Source organism: Cryptomeria japonica, chromosome 4 (assembly GCF_030272615.1).
Source record: "Cryptomeria japonica chromosome 4, Sugi_1.0, whole genome shotgun sequence".
In the NCBI taxonomy this organism is placed as follows: domain Eukaryota; kingdom Viridiplantae; phylum Streptophyta; class Pinopsida; order Cupressales; family Cupressaceae; genus Cryptomeria; species Cryptomeria japonica.
The window spans coordinates 514,894,446-514,913,644 of record NC_081408.1 but is presented as its reverse complement, the minus strand read 5'-3'; the positions used below and the strand labels follow the sequence as shown (position 1 = coordinate 514,913,644).

At 34.4% G+C, this 19,199-nt stretch overlaps 1 protein-coding gene across 3 annotated transcripts in view; it reads right to left on the bottom strand.

Moving 5' to 3' along the window:
- Nucleotides 1-16,886, bottom strand: part of LOC131049070 (flowering time control protein FPA) — a 45,191-nt gene extending 28,305 nt beyond the window's left edge. For 2 of the 3 annotated variants that reach the window (XM_057983081.2, XM_057983082.2), the window contains exons 1-6: nt 16,462-16,885; nt 15,723-16,022; nt 3,476-3,721; nt 3,121-3,279; nt 1,815-2,866; nt 274-1,728 (exon numbers count right to left, since the gene is read on the bottom strand). In XM_057983081.2, the coding sequence (XP_057839064.2) occupies nt 291-1,728; nt 1,815-2,866; nt 3,121-3,279; nt 3,476-3,721; nt 15,723-16,022; nt 16,462-16,509 (3,243 nt within the window). In that variant the 5' untranslated portion in view covers nt 16,510-16,885 and the 3' untranslated portion in view covers nt 274-290. Of the gene's footprint in view, nt 1-273; nt 1,729-1,814; nt 2,867-3,120; nt 3,280-3,475; nt 3,722-15,722; nt 16,023-16,461 lie in introns of all 3 variants that reach the window. The other variant, XM_057983083.2, reaches the window with a different exon arrangement.
- Between the last annotated feature and the right edge of the window lie 2,313 nt (nt 16,887-19,199).

Sequence of the window (19,199 nt, the reverse complement as noted above, 5' to 3'; positions counted from 1 at the left end):
ACATGGGCTTATTTTTAATGCTCGAGTCATCACCATGATGATTATTTCCCACTGATAGTCAACTCTCTCACCTGTTTTTAACTTGTGGAAAATAATCATCATAGTGATGACTTGAGTATTAATAATATTTCCATGTACCGAAAATCAAAAAAAAACCATAATACTAAGTATTACTCGGACTCCACTACAAAAGTCCCCCCACACTTACAAAAAATTAAGAATCACGATTTGCCTTGCAATTTATTAAAAACCTATTTAGAGGAAAAGCCATACCTGGTAGATGCGCGTCTTTATTGCCGATGCTGAGTACCTCCCATAGCACTTTTATTTGCCACTTGTTTCTGTTGAAGTTGTTGTAAGAGGTTGGCAGCAAATTGCAATGTTGACTGATATCTCAGATTTTTTTCAGCCTCACTTTCCGAACTCTCTTGGTTATGGCCCAGCAAAGCAGCCCCGATACCTTGAAGTTGTTGCACCTGACTAGATAGTTCTGAGCTCATTTCATCGTGTCCTACCTGCATACTTGGCAATATTTGGGACCCACCTCCTGCCTGATACTGGTCAGACGACCTAGATGTCATTGTCTTCTGCTGTGGTGAAACTAATGATTGAATATTTTCAGATGTCCCAGTTGAGAGCATATGGGCATAAGATGTCTGAGAATTTAAGGGAGCTTCTTGTTGATACCTTTCCTGTCCACAAGGCATTGCAAGCTGTTCACTCTGCAGATCCATACTTTTACCTGGATCTGATGCCAAATGTGCAAGCTCATTTGTAGTGGTTTGATACATCATAGAAGATTGATGCACCTTTGTATTGGGATCTTGGAATGATGGGTTTACTTCAGCCCCTTGTCCACTTTGTTCAGTTGTGTTATTAGAACTTGGCATTGAAACGGTGGCAACTGGTGAAAAGGACGATTGATATTTAAGTTGAGTAGGGTGCTGATAAGTACCTTGCTCTGATATTAATTGATGTGAAGGTAATGGTGGCACCTGCTGATGTTGCCTCCAAATTTCTGATGATCTTGGAGAAGATACCTGCCATCTGCTGTTTGAGGCATCATTACTGCCATTATAATCATATGTACCTTGCTTCATTGAAGAAGCTTGAACCAATGAACCAGAACCTGCACCAGAAGCTTGAAAGGCATTTGGAATAAGGGAGCTTATTGTCGCGATCAGCTCAGGTGTCAGAGCAACAGTGGACTGTGACTGTGGAGCAGACAAGTCATTTGTACTTTGCAGAGTTGCAATTTGTCCTGTGTGCACAGGCGAAAATGATCTGGGAATGTCTGTGTTATATTCAGTTTGATCCTCTTTTAAGGCCATTGTGCCATGATCTACATGTGAGATGGGAAAATGCTGTCTTTGGACAAGCTGCTGTGAAGGTTCCTGCGGGAATCTGAGAGATTGATTTTGATACATAGAATTGCTTGGTAGCTGATGAAATTTAAGTACAACACCAAAAAGACGATCAGTACCACGAACTTTCAAATAATTCTCTGAAAAGTCTGATGGAGGCACCAAAAACAATGTTGTACCATCACTAAATTTAGCCACACCGGCCCGATGCTTTGAACCAAGATAGTACAGAAACTCTTGATAAGTATGTACATCTTGGCCTCCTGCAGGTAGAAAACATACCAACCCAAAATCACTTGCTTGTGAAAAGTGTTCAGCGAGTTTATCCAGACCTGTTCTTGCAGAGCAATTCACTACTTCAGGACTGCAGAAATAAACAAAATTCAGATTTAGCTTCAATATCCAACACAACAATAATGTCTAATACACAAATATAAGTTCCCCACTTACAATTTAGCATCAATGCCTTTGCCTATAGATATGGACCGTGCACGGCAAACAGGAGTTCCACCTTTAGCTATTATACCTTGCCATGGCCAATCCTCACTTACAACTTCATAATGCTCTCCATGGCCTCCAGAGTTCCCGGCTCTAGCTGAAGGAGGTGGAGGTTGCATACGACCTGGACCTGCTACAACCTGTTTGCTACCATTTACAGGTGATCCTTGACTTTCTCTGAAGCCCATATTACCTTCATTGTTTCTCGTATTTATATAATTTGAGATTATTCTATCAGGTTGTGTCCCATGATAACCAGGAAGAGCCCCTGTAGCATCATTGTCCAGTTTTCTAATATCTAAATGTCCTGCTACTGGATAAGCCTCATCGACTCTCGGCCTCTTTGATTCCCTTAGTGAAGCATTTCCATCAAATCCATCCCGAGCACCTGGCAGGGGCCCAAGAGGCCTCAAACCTGAAGCCATATGAGAGGGTGGTCTATTCCAACCACCACCAAGTCTAGGACTATTTATGTTAGTATTTGAAAATTTGTGAAAAGGCTCTGACCTTGACAAAGGAATTCTGCTCTCAATTGTGTGCTGCTCAGGAAAACCCCATGGACCAACAGGACGTGCGTGCATGTTTATTCCTTGAGCATTACTAGGATTAATGGGTCGCAAGCTTTCATTTGAACCAAATTGTGAACTATTCCTATAAAGAGTATCAGGGGGGAGCATTCCTCTTGATGGAGTCATTAATGTTGCGCTGTCTTTAGTACTTTCTACAGGCATAAACTCACTGTTTGAATAAAGAATTTGTATCCTAGGATCATTGAAGAGCCTTCCTTGAAGCCCATCTTTAGCACGCCTAGCTTCATCAACACTTCTAAATTCGACAAATGCATGGTGCCTTGATGGAAAACTTTGTATCCGTTCTATCTCACCAAAAAGTATCAGAGCATTATGAAGCCTTTGATCATCAACTTTAACAGAGGGAGGGAAACCTATCCATAAAACATTGCTTTGGCCACCTTGATTTCTTCCACCATCATGTCCATGTGCAGTCTTCCCCAGAATAAAGAGGAACACAAACAGTGCAAATAGAAAGTCAGAAAACTGAAACAATGTATGACACTGTAAAACAAAAAACACCTAAATACAACAAAATCATGGTCGAGGCTTATATAAACATTGACATGAGAATTTTGAATGACAACCTATTATTCAATTAACGGAAAGGTTGATGTCCTGGAGCCACAAAACCATTAGCACATTCTTAACAAAACAGCAAAATTGAATCTCTTGTATATAAGAACCACCTGTACTTTAGGCAAGATGCTTTGGGGAGGTTCAGGTGGACAAATCAACATGTCAAAGTTCCTTCGTCCTAGATCTGTAGACCCCATAAATGTTCTCTGGTCATTGAAGCGGCCATTCCTTACCTCTATTGTATGCATATGAGAGTTTGTAACACTTTCCTAATAACAAACAAGTTAAACAAGTTAAAAAAATTAAGCAGAATAAATATTCATGAATCCTAGCCACCCAAATAGTTAAAGCCAACATCACTAATCGCATGGAATTGTAAAAAATAGATATTATTGTATACCCAGTCATAATAGACCATTGTTCTTTTAGAGAAATGCCCTTAAATAGAATCAAACAGTTACATACTCGCTTTACTGGTTGAGACCTCAGATAATCAACTCGAAGGGAATCACCACAAAGCTGTTTTCCATTTAAAAACTTGACAGCTGACACGGCATCCTCTAAATTTGAATATTCAACAAGTGCAGAGTTCCGATCACGCAATAGCTTGAAATCTTCAAGAGGACCAAACTTCAGAAACTCAGCTTCTATCTGTTCTTTTGGAACAGTTTGACTTATACCTCCTATCCATAGGTGCTTACTAGGTTTGGCCTGCAGCATATAAAAGAGGTGAATAAGAACAATGTTGGCATGACTTTCAAAACCTGATTGGGATTTCAATATGATCTTTGACAAATAAGTTGGACTGCAGAAACTAATAAGTTATAAAATCAGAATCCCTTGTGGTAGTGCAAAAATAACAAATGTCAAATTTTAATTTCCTTCAATCAAAAATTGTTGAGAAGTAATATTTGGTGCTCGTCTTAAAAGGATGGATAATGAAGACATAAACCACTATTTCATACCTTCAAGGCAATCCTCACCACCCTTTCAAAACTATAAACATACGAAGCTGATCACAATTCTGGTAACTAAGCAACTATTCAAAAAATGGGCACTGGATGTAAAATTATAAGCTATAATATCCTGTTTGAATTCTTAATACCTATCCTATATCCTGTTTGAATTATAAGCTATAATATCCTGTTTGAATTTTTAATTTCTGTAAAATAATATATACACTAGAAAAATATACTTTTTCCTGCTTGGTATTTCTAGTGAATAATCGAATTTGCACAATTAAATATCTTTCTTAAAGATAGAGATCAGATTTAGTGATAAATAACAAATTTATTAAATTGAAATTTTAATAATACCCACTAGAAGATCAGTCAACATAGCACAATGGTAATTTCTGTGTGAAATCACTGTTGAGAAATTGTGAGTTTCCATCCTTCAATTCCTGCCATGAGGAGTTTTGACCTCAAGGTTAAATGAACCAAAGTTGTAATGTCCCCTTTTCGGATATTCCTAAATTTCGCCCTAAAACCACAATTCTAATTAAAATAAGAAGAGAAATACATTTAAAAGTATAAATTTACCATTATTATTGAAATCCCAGTCTAGGTCTTGGTCACTGGAAATTGATATTAACTCATGGGCCAAGATAACCTCTATTTTGACTAAACATTAGTATGCATCATGATATCATATAAACATTATTCATATTAAAATCTATAGCCATTCCAATGTGGATTCCTATAATATCTCATTAGGAATTCGTTGAAACCTTTGCAAACCACAATCTCAAGGTTAGTCAACCTACTGCGAGACCATGGAAGGTGGGTCGCCCTTCCATCTGTCAGTCACCTTGGAGGCTGACCGTCCTCCTCAATCAAACCCAAGAGCATGGAAGGTCATTCTTCCATTCCACCTCCTGGCCCACGAGAATGCAAGACTGGTCATCCATTACATCTTGGGGTGGCATACTCGATAAGAGCATGATAGCCAGTCTTCCTTCACCTCTTGTGAACTCTGAAAGCTGGCCATCCTTCCTATTTACAATCTATTTCTCTAAATTCAGAATGGATTACCATACATATCTTCCATTACATGTTATAATAATAAGAAACATTTAGATTGCTCATAAAGATCAAAAATATCTGCAAGTATCTCTATGGCATGAACATATAAAAATATGCCTATAATTCTATATTCACAGATTTATCTTTTGATCTAGTTGCTGCTATAATATATTTATTTCTGCTCTTACTCAATTCTGATTCCTTCATTCTTTCTTCATTTATGCATGATCCATCCATTATTGAATGCCTTCCACAAACGAAACTCCTTTCCTTTTATACCGTCTATCACTAGGGGATCATATCCCTTTCTTTCAAATGGATGCATTCTTCCATAGGAAATAACTGCCCTTCATAATGAGTCAATGCTCCTCCCTAACCACTGCTTGGTTTATTTAATTAATATGCTATTTGATAAATGTTGCCCCCACTTTATCTCAGTCAACACTTTGAATTAAACTGCTACAACTTTTAATTCCATTAATCCAGGTTGACTACCCATATTGAAATGCTCTTGTACTCTTTTTTTTTTCTTTTTTTTTTGGCTAGGCCCTGCTGTCATCACCCGAGTTTTGTGGCTGCAACCCTATTTATATAGTTGCAATTCCTTTTATTTGCAGAGACATGACGCCAGTTCCTTGCTACAAATAAGTAATAATCAGATAATAAAGATGTATTATTCGTATGGTGATTAATTCTCCTTGTTTGGTGTCTCTTATATACAGTCAATTCACATGACCCTTGACTTTTGATAAAATTACTTTAATTTTAAATTTTATAATTATATTACATTTTATATTTATTTTTACTTTATATTTATTTTTATTTTCTATTTTTTTATTATTATAATCCCATTTTAAAAAGGGGACATTACATAGGCTTAAAAAAGATGGATCAAAGAATAATAGAAGAAATGGTGTAGATCAAAATTTATACACGAGAGGAAAAAAAAGGCAAGACAACCTGGTTCCGTTCCCAAAAACAATTTCAGGTATCAGCAGAGGCCAAGAGCATGGCCACAAACAGACAAATGAACCCTCCCCAAGATCATATGCATAAAAAATATATACCAAGCAACAAAACCGCTCAACCAACACCACCAAAAAAGGTTGTGCAAGGGGGAAAGTACACCAAATCAACAGATAACTTGTGAATTGAACATATGAAATTACTAGAATAATTTAAATAACTGACAAAGATGTAAGAATTGAAAAAAATAAAACGTGCAATCAAATCTCAAAAATGAGTAATACGTGACTAATTCACAATATCATTTGCCAACCACATTTTGGGTTTAGGGATTCTAAATTGCCTGGCATGACAAAATCAAATCTCAAAAATGAGTAATACGTGAATAATTCACAATATCCTTTGCCAACCACATTTTGGGCTTAGGGATTCTAAATTGCCTGGCATGACAAACATCCCACAAGAAGGCTTTTTAATGGGAAACTTAATAGACACTATTTTTACAGGCGTTTCATGGGCAGCAATCATAATTGCCCAAAATAATATAGATTGCTAGATTAAAAAAAACCTCTTAGACCCTTCCTTAGCGCTTGGTAGACCTCTACCCTTGTCCTTTGGCTTTTCAGATGTTGAAGCCTTCCACTTGTGTGTAATCGTTTATCAACCGACCTTATCTTAAGTTAGAGCTTAATTCTTACTTATGTTATGAATGTTCACACTTAATTACTTTTAAAAAAAAAATATTTCCATGTTTTCCTAGTGTAATTTGCTCATATCCTCTTGGGTTGCTTGGCAGAGCATTACAAATTCCAAATATCCATCAGAATGTTACCAATTCACCTGCAGCGGCAAACAACATGCTTGCAATACTGTCGAGGGATTTTTCTTCGATGCAAGTGCACTTGCAATAATACAAAATACTCTTAAGAATCAATACAAATGACCTCTTTTCTGCAACTGCACTTGCAACATGTGCCTGACTAGAAACTTGCAGCAATACAAAACACTTAAGAGTCACTGCAATTGACCTTTGTTATGCGGCAAGTGCACTTGTAGTATGATCCTGACTATAGAACCAACCCAATCAGGACATCCAGCAAAATTGCAGATCATCAAGCATTGGAGAAGTAGAAAATAGTAATCCAACTGCTGAAGCAGAAGATTGCAGACTAGCAAAATGAAGAAGACTTAGTAGCAGCAGCAGATTGTGGTGATCCTTCAAGACTACCTTGTAATTTTAACTACCTAAATATGCAATTTATGATGATAATTTTCAAAAACAATCATCATAGGTTCAAAATAATTATTAGGTAGCTATACTATCCACACGATGATGTAATTTCAGACTTCATTTGTATTCAAATCTAATAGAAAAGACTTCCCCAATGTTTTGGATATTCATTAGATACATTTTGTAACTGAAATTTGTATAAATTTTGTGTTTTAAATAAATTTAAGTAATTTTTAAGTCGTCGAGTTTTTGTTGAGTCAAAAGTTATTGGTCCCCCACGTTTGAGTTGAACCCAATTATGTGTACAATGGTCTAGAGAAATTTGAAAAGGAATAATCCAACAGAAACATATTAGTTGATATGTTGACAAAAGCTTTGGCTAGACACATGCATCCAAGTGCACAAAAGCCAAATGCATCCAACTAACAACCACAGGTAAAAGAATCGAAATTAACAAAAGAGAAGTGTGATGAACATAATTGAAGACAAGACATTACTAGCAGAAATAACCATTTCTACACATTCTTGCAATACAATTATGTTATATTTACCTATTCAAATCGAAAATTTATGTTGATTTAAGATGCACAAATTAAATCAAAATCTGATATTACAATCAACCCACAACAAGTGTATTGAAAGGCCAAAACCAGCAACTAACATACAACATGATGGTCTAACTCATAACCCTCAGAAAAATAAAATGCCATATTTGAAGAGGGACAACACATCGAAGAATCTTAAAACTCTAATATCTTTATGGGTTCAAATATTGTTATTGCCACCCTAGACTGGACAACGAGAGATTATGTGATGCTTTGGGAAGCTGAAGCATTCCTAATTCCTCGGTTTCAATTTCCAAAATCTTTTTGGCTGCTTCTCTACATCCCCTTCCTTCTCTTTTTTATATAATTATAAGCCTCCAAAGCAAGTCATTTTGTTAAAAACATGGCAATACATTTCTTATTGTTCTTGCAAAATTGGTTGGGTCGATCTATTGCTGCTTCATCCTATCAATCAGAGTGAGGTGTTAGTGTGATTGATAAAGTGTCACAACAGACTGAGGAATTGCATCATGTTTGGACATTTCTTTTCTTGCGAGAGAGTGATCATGAAGGAATTGAAAATACGGTGAACCATTTGTAACAACTCTTTAGATAGTGACTTGTATAGTTTTAACACTAAGTCTTTTGCAATTCTCACCCAAATTGAGCTTCTTGGGTCCATGTTGTTGTTTCTTACTTTTATGCTTATTTAATTGTCATTATATACTTAATTGCATTCTAAGCACACTTATACGGCTGGACATGCTACCATATGATTGTTTTTCTACACTTTCATAACAATATCATAACTTTTTTAATCAACTTACCTTGAGGTTGAATAATGAATAGGATCAATGTTGAAGCGCACTAGAACATGGAGTATGCACCCTATTTATGGATCAACAAATGGACCTAAACACAATTCTATGGTGACCTTAAGAATGACTTCAAAGAGCTTAGAAAGAAATCCAAGGTCTAGATATCTTTAATACATGTCTAAAAAATTCCAAGAAATATTAGTTTTGATCTATTTTATTTTACTGTTATAACCATTTTATTACTTCATACACACACGGGAAAAAAATTTAATTTTTGGTTAAGAATTAATTTATTTTATCAGCATTATTTAATTTGTTTTCATTTGATGCATTATTTTACTTTTGGAAAAACTATCGTACATTATTTCATTAATTCTTTTGTTTTGTTTCTATTTGAAAACAATGAAAAGTGTGATAAATATTATAAACTTACATGTTATTTTTTAGTACTTTCATTTGTAAACATTATTATATATTTACACCAAAGGTGTTCCCTATATGAAACAAACAACCTATTATTTAAAATCAATGGGTTAAAAGCTAAGGAGAAGTAATGCAAGATGATTGTAAATCTCATCCATTCATTGCTTTTCGCCATTCCACATCGTTGTATTTTCCATCATTGGTATCCTCTGTGTAACTGCGATTGCCTCATTTATCACATGTGTCAGTTGCATTATTTTCACTTGCCATTGCAAAGGGAGATGCATACCACACACCTCTAACACAGTCATCATATTCACAAAAAAATACCTCAAATTACACAATATCAATCCACATTGAAAACAAATATCATAAATTCTTCTTCACAAAGATAGAGGGAAAACCATGTTCTAACCCTAACAAATGCAATGCAAAATTAATGTCCCATTTTCGCTTCAACGCATACTCCAAATATGCTTATTCTTTTCCTTCTACCATTCTTTCATCGATAGCATAAAATACCAAGGCCATTGCCACATGTAATTAACTTGGCCTCAAATGCTTACAAACCATGTCATGGGGATCCCAATACAATGCAAAATATTGCTTTGTTTGAAACTCATTTGGTTTCAATTTCATTTAAATTTGAGTACTATAGATGTTGTTGTGTTCATCAAAATTCTTCACCTCACACATTTCTACTCTCAAGTACACAAATCTTGATAAACTTTATTTTCCATTATTAATTACTTTATAATCAGTAATATATATTATATTATGATATATATAACTATTGAAAAATAATTGAATGATGTTGAATAATCAAATGAATTAATTACAAATATACAACTGTATATAAAGAAATTACAAGATTACATATCATAATTTTTAAGGAAAAATTATAAACCCTATGAACAATTTTTGAGGAAAAAAATCGTGAGAACCTAACAAACAATTTTTGAAAAACCCTGCAAACAATTTTTGAGGAAAAAATCGTAAAAACTAGAAAACAATTTTTGAGGAAAAAATTATGAAAACACTAAAATGTTGTACGGCAAAACATTGATTTTTGAGGGGAAAATCAAGCAAAACCCTCTGATGATTTTTTGTGTAAAAAATTAACAAAACCCAAAATAATTTTGAAGAGTAAAGTTACAAAAACCCATTAAAAAAAATTGAGGAAAAAAAAATTACCAAAACCCTAGCCAACAGGGACCACAAAGCATGTAATAAAATCCACTCAAAACCCATCGCGAACAAGGTTCTTCCAATCGCTAGAGAAATAAACACCCCTCAATCTACAAACGTGGAAGAGAATAAGCCAGATCGAGAGTTTCTCTCTCAAAACAGAGAACACCCTCAAGTGTCTAAAAACATACACGGGCATAGGAAGCCGCAACAAAATCCAGAAAAAATGCCAGAAATACAAAGCCGTCACGCAAGTCAGAAAAAAATAGGCACATAGCTAACTTTCCAACGTGCAATTCCATCGCTCAGCACGCCAAAATTCAACAAAAAAATCACGAAAATCACGAAGAGGATTGTCGTGTTGCGCAGATTGAGCTCTGTGCCTGGAAAAAAATTGAAAATCTCATCGTGTAGTCACAGAGGGAAAAAAAAATTGGAAAACCCTAGTCAAAAGAAAATCGCAAGAAGCAGACAGTCGCGCTCAAGAAAAACGTGAAAATCGCGCAAAACATGGCGCCAAAAAAAACTGACCTACAAAATTGCTCAGCTACCAAAAACGAGGAAAAAATCATGACAAAAAAATCTCTCAGGTGACGCCAAAAAATGTCGACACTACAAACCCATGAAAAGCCAAAAAATGGCACCACGAAATCTCAGAAAAACCTTGATGATTGTCGCACCGCCAATGGAAAAAATAGTAACCTAAACCTGTGATTTTTGAAAGAGAAAACCCTCGAACAAGAATTCAGATAAAAAAACGTAGAGATCCTCCCGAACCTAGCTCGCGGCTCAAAAAAATCCGCCCACGATCTGCAAAAAAATACCAAAACCCTAGCTCGCAATTTTCTCTTCAATTCAGATATTTTTCATAAAAAAATCTCTTAAAAAAAATTATGGAAATAATATCCAAGTAAAGAGGCTATGCCAAACTTTGAAAAAGCCCATCGACTTGCTCTAATACCACGAAAAATAATTGAATGACCTTTGAAGTTTGAATAATCGGATAAATTAATCACGAATATAGAACCGTATATAAAGGAATTACAAGACGGTGTTCTAAAAAGAACGAACTGTTAATCTAACGCTTCAACATGAAGCTAAAACGCTTAAAACGCTAAATAAAGCTAAAAAGCTAAACACTAAAAAGCAAACTATGCGTTCTTATAAAAGAAACAATAGTTGCACTTAAGAGACTAAACGAACTAAAAAGCTAAATAAGTCGACAACTAAGATAACAAACTAAAAAGCTAAATGACTAACTAAATGACCATTAATAGAACCACTAAAAAGGTGACTGACTAAAAGAATTAATTATTCTAATTGTTAGTTTTTGGTAATCAGATTAGCAGAAATTAGCAGAAAATAAGAATGCAAGGTAAAGCAAGCACATAACAGCATAACACACAAGAACACAGCAGTACCCTGGGAAAACCTCCCTCTTGGAGATGAAAAACCCAGCAAGAATAACTCAGATCCGATTACTAATAGGTGCAGAACCAGATTACAATTTAACCCTTCTAGAGCATATATCAAAACTTATCTCAATCTGGAAGACAAAGTGTATATGCAGGTCACTGTCAATCTGAGACAGAATTCGGCAGCCTTGACATACTTCACAAGCCCTTGAACAAGTTCGGCAGCCTATGATGGTATTCGCTCAACCTTGAGGATGATCGCCCAGCTTGAGAACTCCAATTCGCTGCCTTAGACGGTTTTGCCAGTGCAGATATAATTCACTTGTATATGCAACAGTTCGCTGACCTTGCTTGTACTTCGCTGATCTCAGAAGTAGTTCACTGATAGGATATATTCGCTGAGTGAGAGATGATGTATGTGAATAATGATTGATGCCTTGTATTTATAGGCGACTTAGCCCTTTAACTTTCCCAAGTCGGCTTGCAAGAATATTATGCCAAGAGTTTTACACGTTACAACTATATAGGTCAAGGTCTAATTACAAGCTACATATTTGATAGGTCTTGCCCCATAACAATTACATAATACATAAGTTGAACGCCCAAATAGGGCCTGCCCTATTATTATAAGTTACAATGGGGCCCAGCCCAATTACATGAATAACTTAAACTAGAATCCGATTCTAGCTACATATTTCAACACTAATAACTATAACTACCATACCTAACTTTAGAGAAATATAAGTACATCAAAAGATATCATATTTGTTCATTATTCCACTTAAAAATTTATTATATTATCATATTGTAATTAATATTAAATTATTATTATTATATTATGATGTTATGATTAATATTAAATTATTATTAAGATATGGCTATAATATTATGTTTTAATATATTATTATTTTTATACTACCAAATTATTATTATTATATTTTTATTTTATATTCCTTCTTATCTTTATTCTTGAGAAAAAAAGTGGACTTTATTAGGGACAATTTCAATCCCCCACGATTAATAATATTAGATTGAGATAATTACAAAGTTAATTGATTGCATAGATAAACAAATTGAAATTAAAAAAATTATAATAAAAAGGTTTTTTTGCTTTTCATACATTTAAGTGTCACAAACATGTCACATCACATTTTTGCATCCATATGTAAGTATAACACACCTTCGGCATAACAAAACTAATTCTAAGTTGTAACCATACTACACTTACAATTTATTATGCATGAAAGAAACTAAAAAAAATTAGCTGTTGTGAAGGCATTGAAAATGCATGTCTTCGAAGTCTATATTTTAAATGCCTTTACCATTAACCAAGAAAGCAATCTATCAAATCTCCTAAAAAGTGAAAAGCAAGCTACTTAAACCATTTTCCTTTGGACTCTGTTTATTTTTACATTACCTAATCATCATATTTCAACAAATACTCATAAACCAATTTCTTCCAATCGATTTCAACTTGATGTTGATAAAAATAATTTTATAAGACATAGTTGTCATATTTCAAATTTCTCCTAGTCAAACATCTTCCACTCAATTTCAACTTGATGATGACAAAATTAGCTACAAATACCATTGCCAACATTCTCACGGGCATGTCTGATCTTAACCTTTCTTTACAAGTTAAATTTATTCTTGCAGGCTTGTCTGATCTGAACCCTTCTTTACAAGTTATATTTATACTTATAGACTTCATTCAACAACCTCATTCTACAAATGTCAAATACCAAATACAACTTTCAAATGGCATGCACAAGCATTCTCTACTACCCGACCAATTCAACAATCTTGTTTTGGAAGAGGTTTTAGTCAAAGGTTCTGTTGTCCACCTAAGAGAATGTACTTGCAGGATGTTCCACAAATTCATGTACATCCATACCTTCCCAATATTTTTCTATGATTCTCATTTGTATATACTAAATATTTCCTAAATGACCTTCCACACCTGCATGAACCCTTTGCATCAAGTTGGATACTCCTGCAAACCATGGTAACGATAGAGGCAACCTCGTCTCTGATTCGGTTGGATATACCAGTTCAATACGGTTCTGTTTCCATCTGACTAATAGCAGAATTTTTTATCTGGGTAAGTTAGTTCAGTTAGTTTTAAAATTGTTAAGTCAGTTTGAAGGTGACACTTAAAGATAACTTGTCTTTCCATAACAAACACCTTTATATATCAGAATATTGTTTTATAATTCTCCTTCACTATATCAAGATCTAGATCACAAAATTTCATAACATCTCCAAACAATCACATCATCTTAAGAACCCACGAGCAAATTCCCATACTTCTAAAAACCTATCTATGCTGTTGCACGACACTTAAATCATCAAAAAACCAAAGATATCAGTTAGCATGGTAATAGCAAATGCCAGTCAAGCTGAAAATCAAAACATTCATTATCATTATTTTGTTTTTAAGTTAAAATGACAGAGAAAAACCATAAGTATGGGTTTGTCCTGAGAACACTTCGAGTAACTGCAAACAATAACATTTATCTTTCAGCATAACAATTGAAATAAATTTACTCAGACTCAGATTCAACAGTCCAGGGATGCTTTAGCATAATTTTGATGGGCAAACTCATAGAACATGAACCATATTCAAATCCAGTCCCCATATATGGTGGGATCATAGTCCAGTGCACATGTCACAAGGTTATCACATAATGATAAGTTTCAAAATTAAAACTAATCCATTTATAAAAAAACTAAAATAATAGATTCTGGTGTAAACTTGAGCATACGTTATTTTTACAAATCTTAAGGGGTTACTCAATACATAAAATTGCTTACAGATATTTAGGATGTGATAATTGGGACATTCAAACATTTTCCATGTTTACAAATCTTATGATTATAGCCAAAGCCTGCCTACCAACTCATTAAAGTTGTCCATAACATCAACCCAGTTCTACCAAGCAAAAGAAAGCAAAGATCTACAAGCAAAACAGGCAAAAAAAGATTTAATGAATAAAATTAATTCAAAGATACTAAAAAGGGTAGCAATTCAAAAGTAAATTAGTGAATTTCCTCGTACAAATTAGGGTTTGCAAGGCTAAACAATCACCAAGATACACCACATATTCCAGAGTTTTAACACATTTCCCTAGCCAAACTAAAGTTTAAAGCTAAGATGCCAGCTCAGGATTGGGTTGCACTTTCCCAAACAAATCCTTGGTTTCGTACAAATGCGTTTGGCCATTAATATTATACACAAATAATAAATATATATACATATATCTGCATATGTATATATATTATAGTTATTACATAATTTGCACATAAAGTACAGAATGAAATACAGACAGCAACTGAATATTGATAATTCATGTCAATTGTCAAATGATTATATTAAAACAAAATGGCCTATATCAGTGCAGCTGAACTTGGAAAATCCATGCAACTGCAGACCTGGAGCAAGATCCATACCCAGTCCAGGTTCATCCAGGGTCATGTACCTGGACCAAATCCACAAGCCCCAACCCAAACCGATATCCATAACTGGTCACGACCAACCAAGTTAGGTGAAGGTTCCAACACAACCTGGTAACAGAGGCTTAAAATTAATTAAATAAGAACACTAGATCAAAGTTGATTTTAAAGGAACCAAATGATAGAGAACATTATGGTGGATTCCAGGGTTCAAACCCCTGATGCCATATTGTAAGTATCAAAATAGTGTAACACCACGTTTAAATCCCTAAAAGATGATAGATTACTAAAATAGCCTTAAGTACGATAACGTACTATAGCCTTAATTACCAAACCCTACTTGCTGGGTACGACATAAAAGCCTTAGTGAACGTTTCGGACAACTTTGTTGAGATACCCATCTGTAGCATCTTTTAAGCCAAAGGGTACACAACTATAATAATCTACCAAAGCACAAACAGAAAATAAATTGGACGTTTAATTCGGAGAAAAATAATGTTTCAGAAAGCACTTGGTAAAGGTTACTAAAAGATCTTTAAAAAATTTGATTCTCCAGGCAAGCAAAGATATATGTACATTAAAAAATAATTCTCTTCCCAAGACAAGGCTCAGAGTAATTCATATTCAAATTAGGGTTTGATTGACTTACAGCCCGAGAAAACTCGATTTTTAGATTGCTGCCGCCCAGAGGGACACCTTGCAGGCCCTCCTTTGCAGCTATTGCATGCTCGATATGCTTAAAATACACAAACGCATAGTTCCGTTGAGGATACGCCGTTATGTTATCAATATCTCCAAATTTTGCGAAAGTTTCCTTCAGCATAGTCTCCGTAACGTCGGCGGACACATTGCCCACCCACAAATTCTGCGATGGCGGAGATTCTTCCTCCTCCCCCTTCATTTGGCGGGGGCCCTGATCCATAAACCCTCCACTCATTGGCGGCGACGCCTACAACACAGAAAAAATGTAAAATTAAGCAAAATGAGTCTATGCAACGAATATATGTCAAATAGAGGGCAATGCAAATAAACATGTCAGAAATGTGTGTATACGCAACCAATATGCGTCAACGCAGAAAGGATGTAAAATTAAGCTAACGGATAGTATATGACATGATGTACATCGTAAACGGGTGCATACAAGACAAATAAAGATATGAGTAAATACATTGAATATGTGTGAGAATAGACAGCTAAAAAAGATCGAAATGGGCGCAGCCAGAGTGATTTTAGGTCAAAATGAGAGTACGCACAACGAATATATGCAAAAACGAGATAGGTATGGTGAATAAATATCAAAAATAAGACTAACAGAATGAATGTTGGACTCCATGGGCATGGGAATATACAATGTTTACATATCTTGAAATTAGGGTTTCAGCCCTTACCGAGTGGAAGAAACCATAACGCGTAGGAGCGCCTCTGAAATTAGCCATCGCTTCCGTCAAGGATTCAATCGGTCCTGCCTGTCTGTACCTGTTATCTGCGTGTGTAAATGAATGGAGGATGGATACACAATGAATATACCTCAAATGAGGGTTTTAGAGTGATACACATAGAAGCCCCTTGACACGTAAATAGGTTTACAGCATTTATCGATCGAGGTTATGTCTCTGAAATTTGACGAAAAAGGATCAGAAAATTTTAGATACACGTGTAGGTCTTTTACTTCTCTTTACAAGCAGTTTGAGATACCTTATCATTTTAATTGAGAGTTGAATTGAGACAGCTCTCCATTGTCCTGGAATTTTTTCATGGTGCTTATTTTGTGGGGTTTTGAGAGATCAGAAATATCGACCGTTTAATCTCAATTTTTAGGGATTAGGGGATTTATTGATATTATGATTGATTTTTATTTATTTTTTAATTTATGTAGGGTTTTATATTAAATTTAGATGAATTTCAGTTAAATTTTTTTAGTAAAGACTCAAGGAGTATCCATCCCATCATACAATTTGGATCTTATTATGATGTCAATTCAAGATTTGATTTCTATTAGGCTTTATCAAAACCATTCAATTCTAACGGAAGACCAAGGGTCCATTGACTTCACTAGAAAACCAAGAGATATTTTTAGGATTTTTATTTTTTTTAGCAGATTTCTTAAATTTTTTAATATATGTTCAAATAATTTTACAAAAGAATTAATTCTTAGTGTTTTTCTATATTTGATTAGGATGTCAACAAATCTTGGACGTTGAAGGATGAAAGTACCATTTTAATTATGCCAAAAATACAAATATTCCCTTCCTTAAGTAGCATTCATGTGTATGTCTCATATATGGATATTTGGGAGCTAAGCCTTAGTTGAGCTATCACAATTTTTCTCTCTAGTTTTTCAACCCTTATATATGTTTTTTCGCAATGCTCTTAAGTCATATTGAACAATGTAATATAGTGTTACCATTTCCTACTTGTTTTCTTCATCCACTTCACTATTCTAAACTTTTAATTCACATAAAATTAAATGTCTTTGTGTTTATTTTTTCAAGAGCCAGATGAATCATGTATTGTGACCTGAATGTTTCAATCAATACAAAATTCACTTGTTATGGTAATGTGTGTCATGTGTAAACAACGCGAGTTTTCTAGTAGAATTGAAGTAATAGAAAGTTATTTGACTTGTCTCTCATAATAGGGGTAATCATTTCTGGAAAGGTTAAAAGTGGATGGGAATACCCTCAACTGGTTTCTTCAATTTGAGTTGTGTTGGAGTGGTAAATCAAATGGCTTATTTTGAGAATGTGCATTCTTCTTGGTGAAAACAACCAACAAAAGCATAAGTGTTGGTTCTAATGAAAATATTCAAATTGTCTATTGGAAATATAATAAAGAAAATTATGATGGAGGGGACTCAATTATGCTAATTGATGTCATGGTTAAAGGAGGTACTTGAGCTACAAATTTAGCAACATTCTAAGTAAGGCAAAAGTCAAATTCAAAGACTTGAAATTATAACACTTTTTAGATAATACAGCGAATAAGGAGAACTTCTTGCAAATAATGCAATTGGCCAATTTTCTTTTTTGTAATTATAAAAAATTAGGTAAATATTTAGATGGATTCCTCCCAATTCTGATTTTGGATTACAACAAGAGGTGAATTCCTAACTACTAAAGCATTGATGTTTTGGCTTTAGCATAACAAATCCTTTTAGAAACCCTTTAGTGATCACGGAGTACATTAGCATTATTGTAATGAATTTGATATTGCTTTCTTCCAATTTTTAAATAATCCATTAGTTGTGAATTCGTTTTAAGTTTATATCTCACATGCTAACTAATGTATTGATGAGATATATGGTCAAAGATCAATCCCCTTGTTACTTTGACATAGATGATGAAGCTCACTGACATTATTAGAAGGTTCTCTTCAATCTTTTATTTTTTTGTAGATATGTTGAAGTAACATTATACGTTTAAGATGATTGTTTGTATAATTTGATGGAAATAATAGATGGTAAAATATGTGAAGCAAGAGTTCAAAGACTCTCCATACATTAGGGCAACAGTAAAGAGAAGGCTTGAAAATATATTCAAAAATAAATAGTAGTGGCACCATTAGAATGGTAACCTTGGGTGTGCTTGGACTTTTAAAAGGGGTGACTAAATCCATATAAGTATAATATACCTCAAATAAGGGTTTTAAAAGAATATACATAGGAAGCCCCTTGACATGTAAATCAGTTTACAACAATTATCCATTGCGGTTATGTATTTCAAATTTGATGAAAAAAGATTAAAATGTTGTATACATGTGTAGGTCTTTTACTTCTCTTTACAAGCAGTGTGAAATACCTTATCATTTTATAGAAAGATGAATCGAGATAGCTCTCCATTGTCATGGAATTTTTCCATGGTGCTTATTTTGTGGGGTTCTCATAGATTAGATGTGTCATCCATTTAATCTTAAGTTTTAAGGGATTAGGGGATTTATTGAGATTGTGATAATTTTAATCAATTAAGGGTTCATAGAATGGGTGTTTTGTTTTTTTTAATGGGGGGTTTTATATATCAATTTCAAATTCTATTTGAAAAAGAAGGCACAATATCAACCTCATCCCTTATGATGCGGGGTCTTGCACTTAGCAAGACTTGATCTCTGGTGGGTTCAATTAGAACCATTC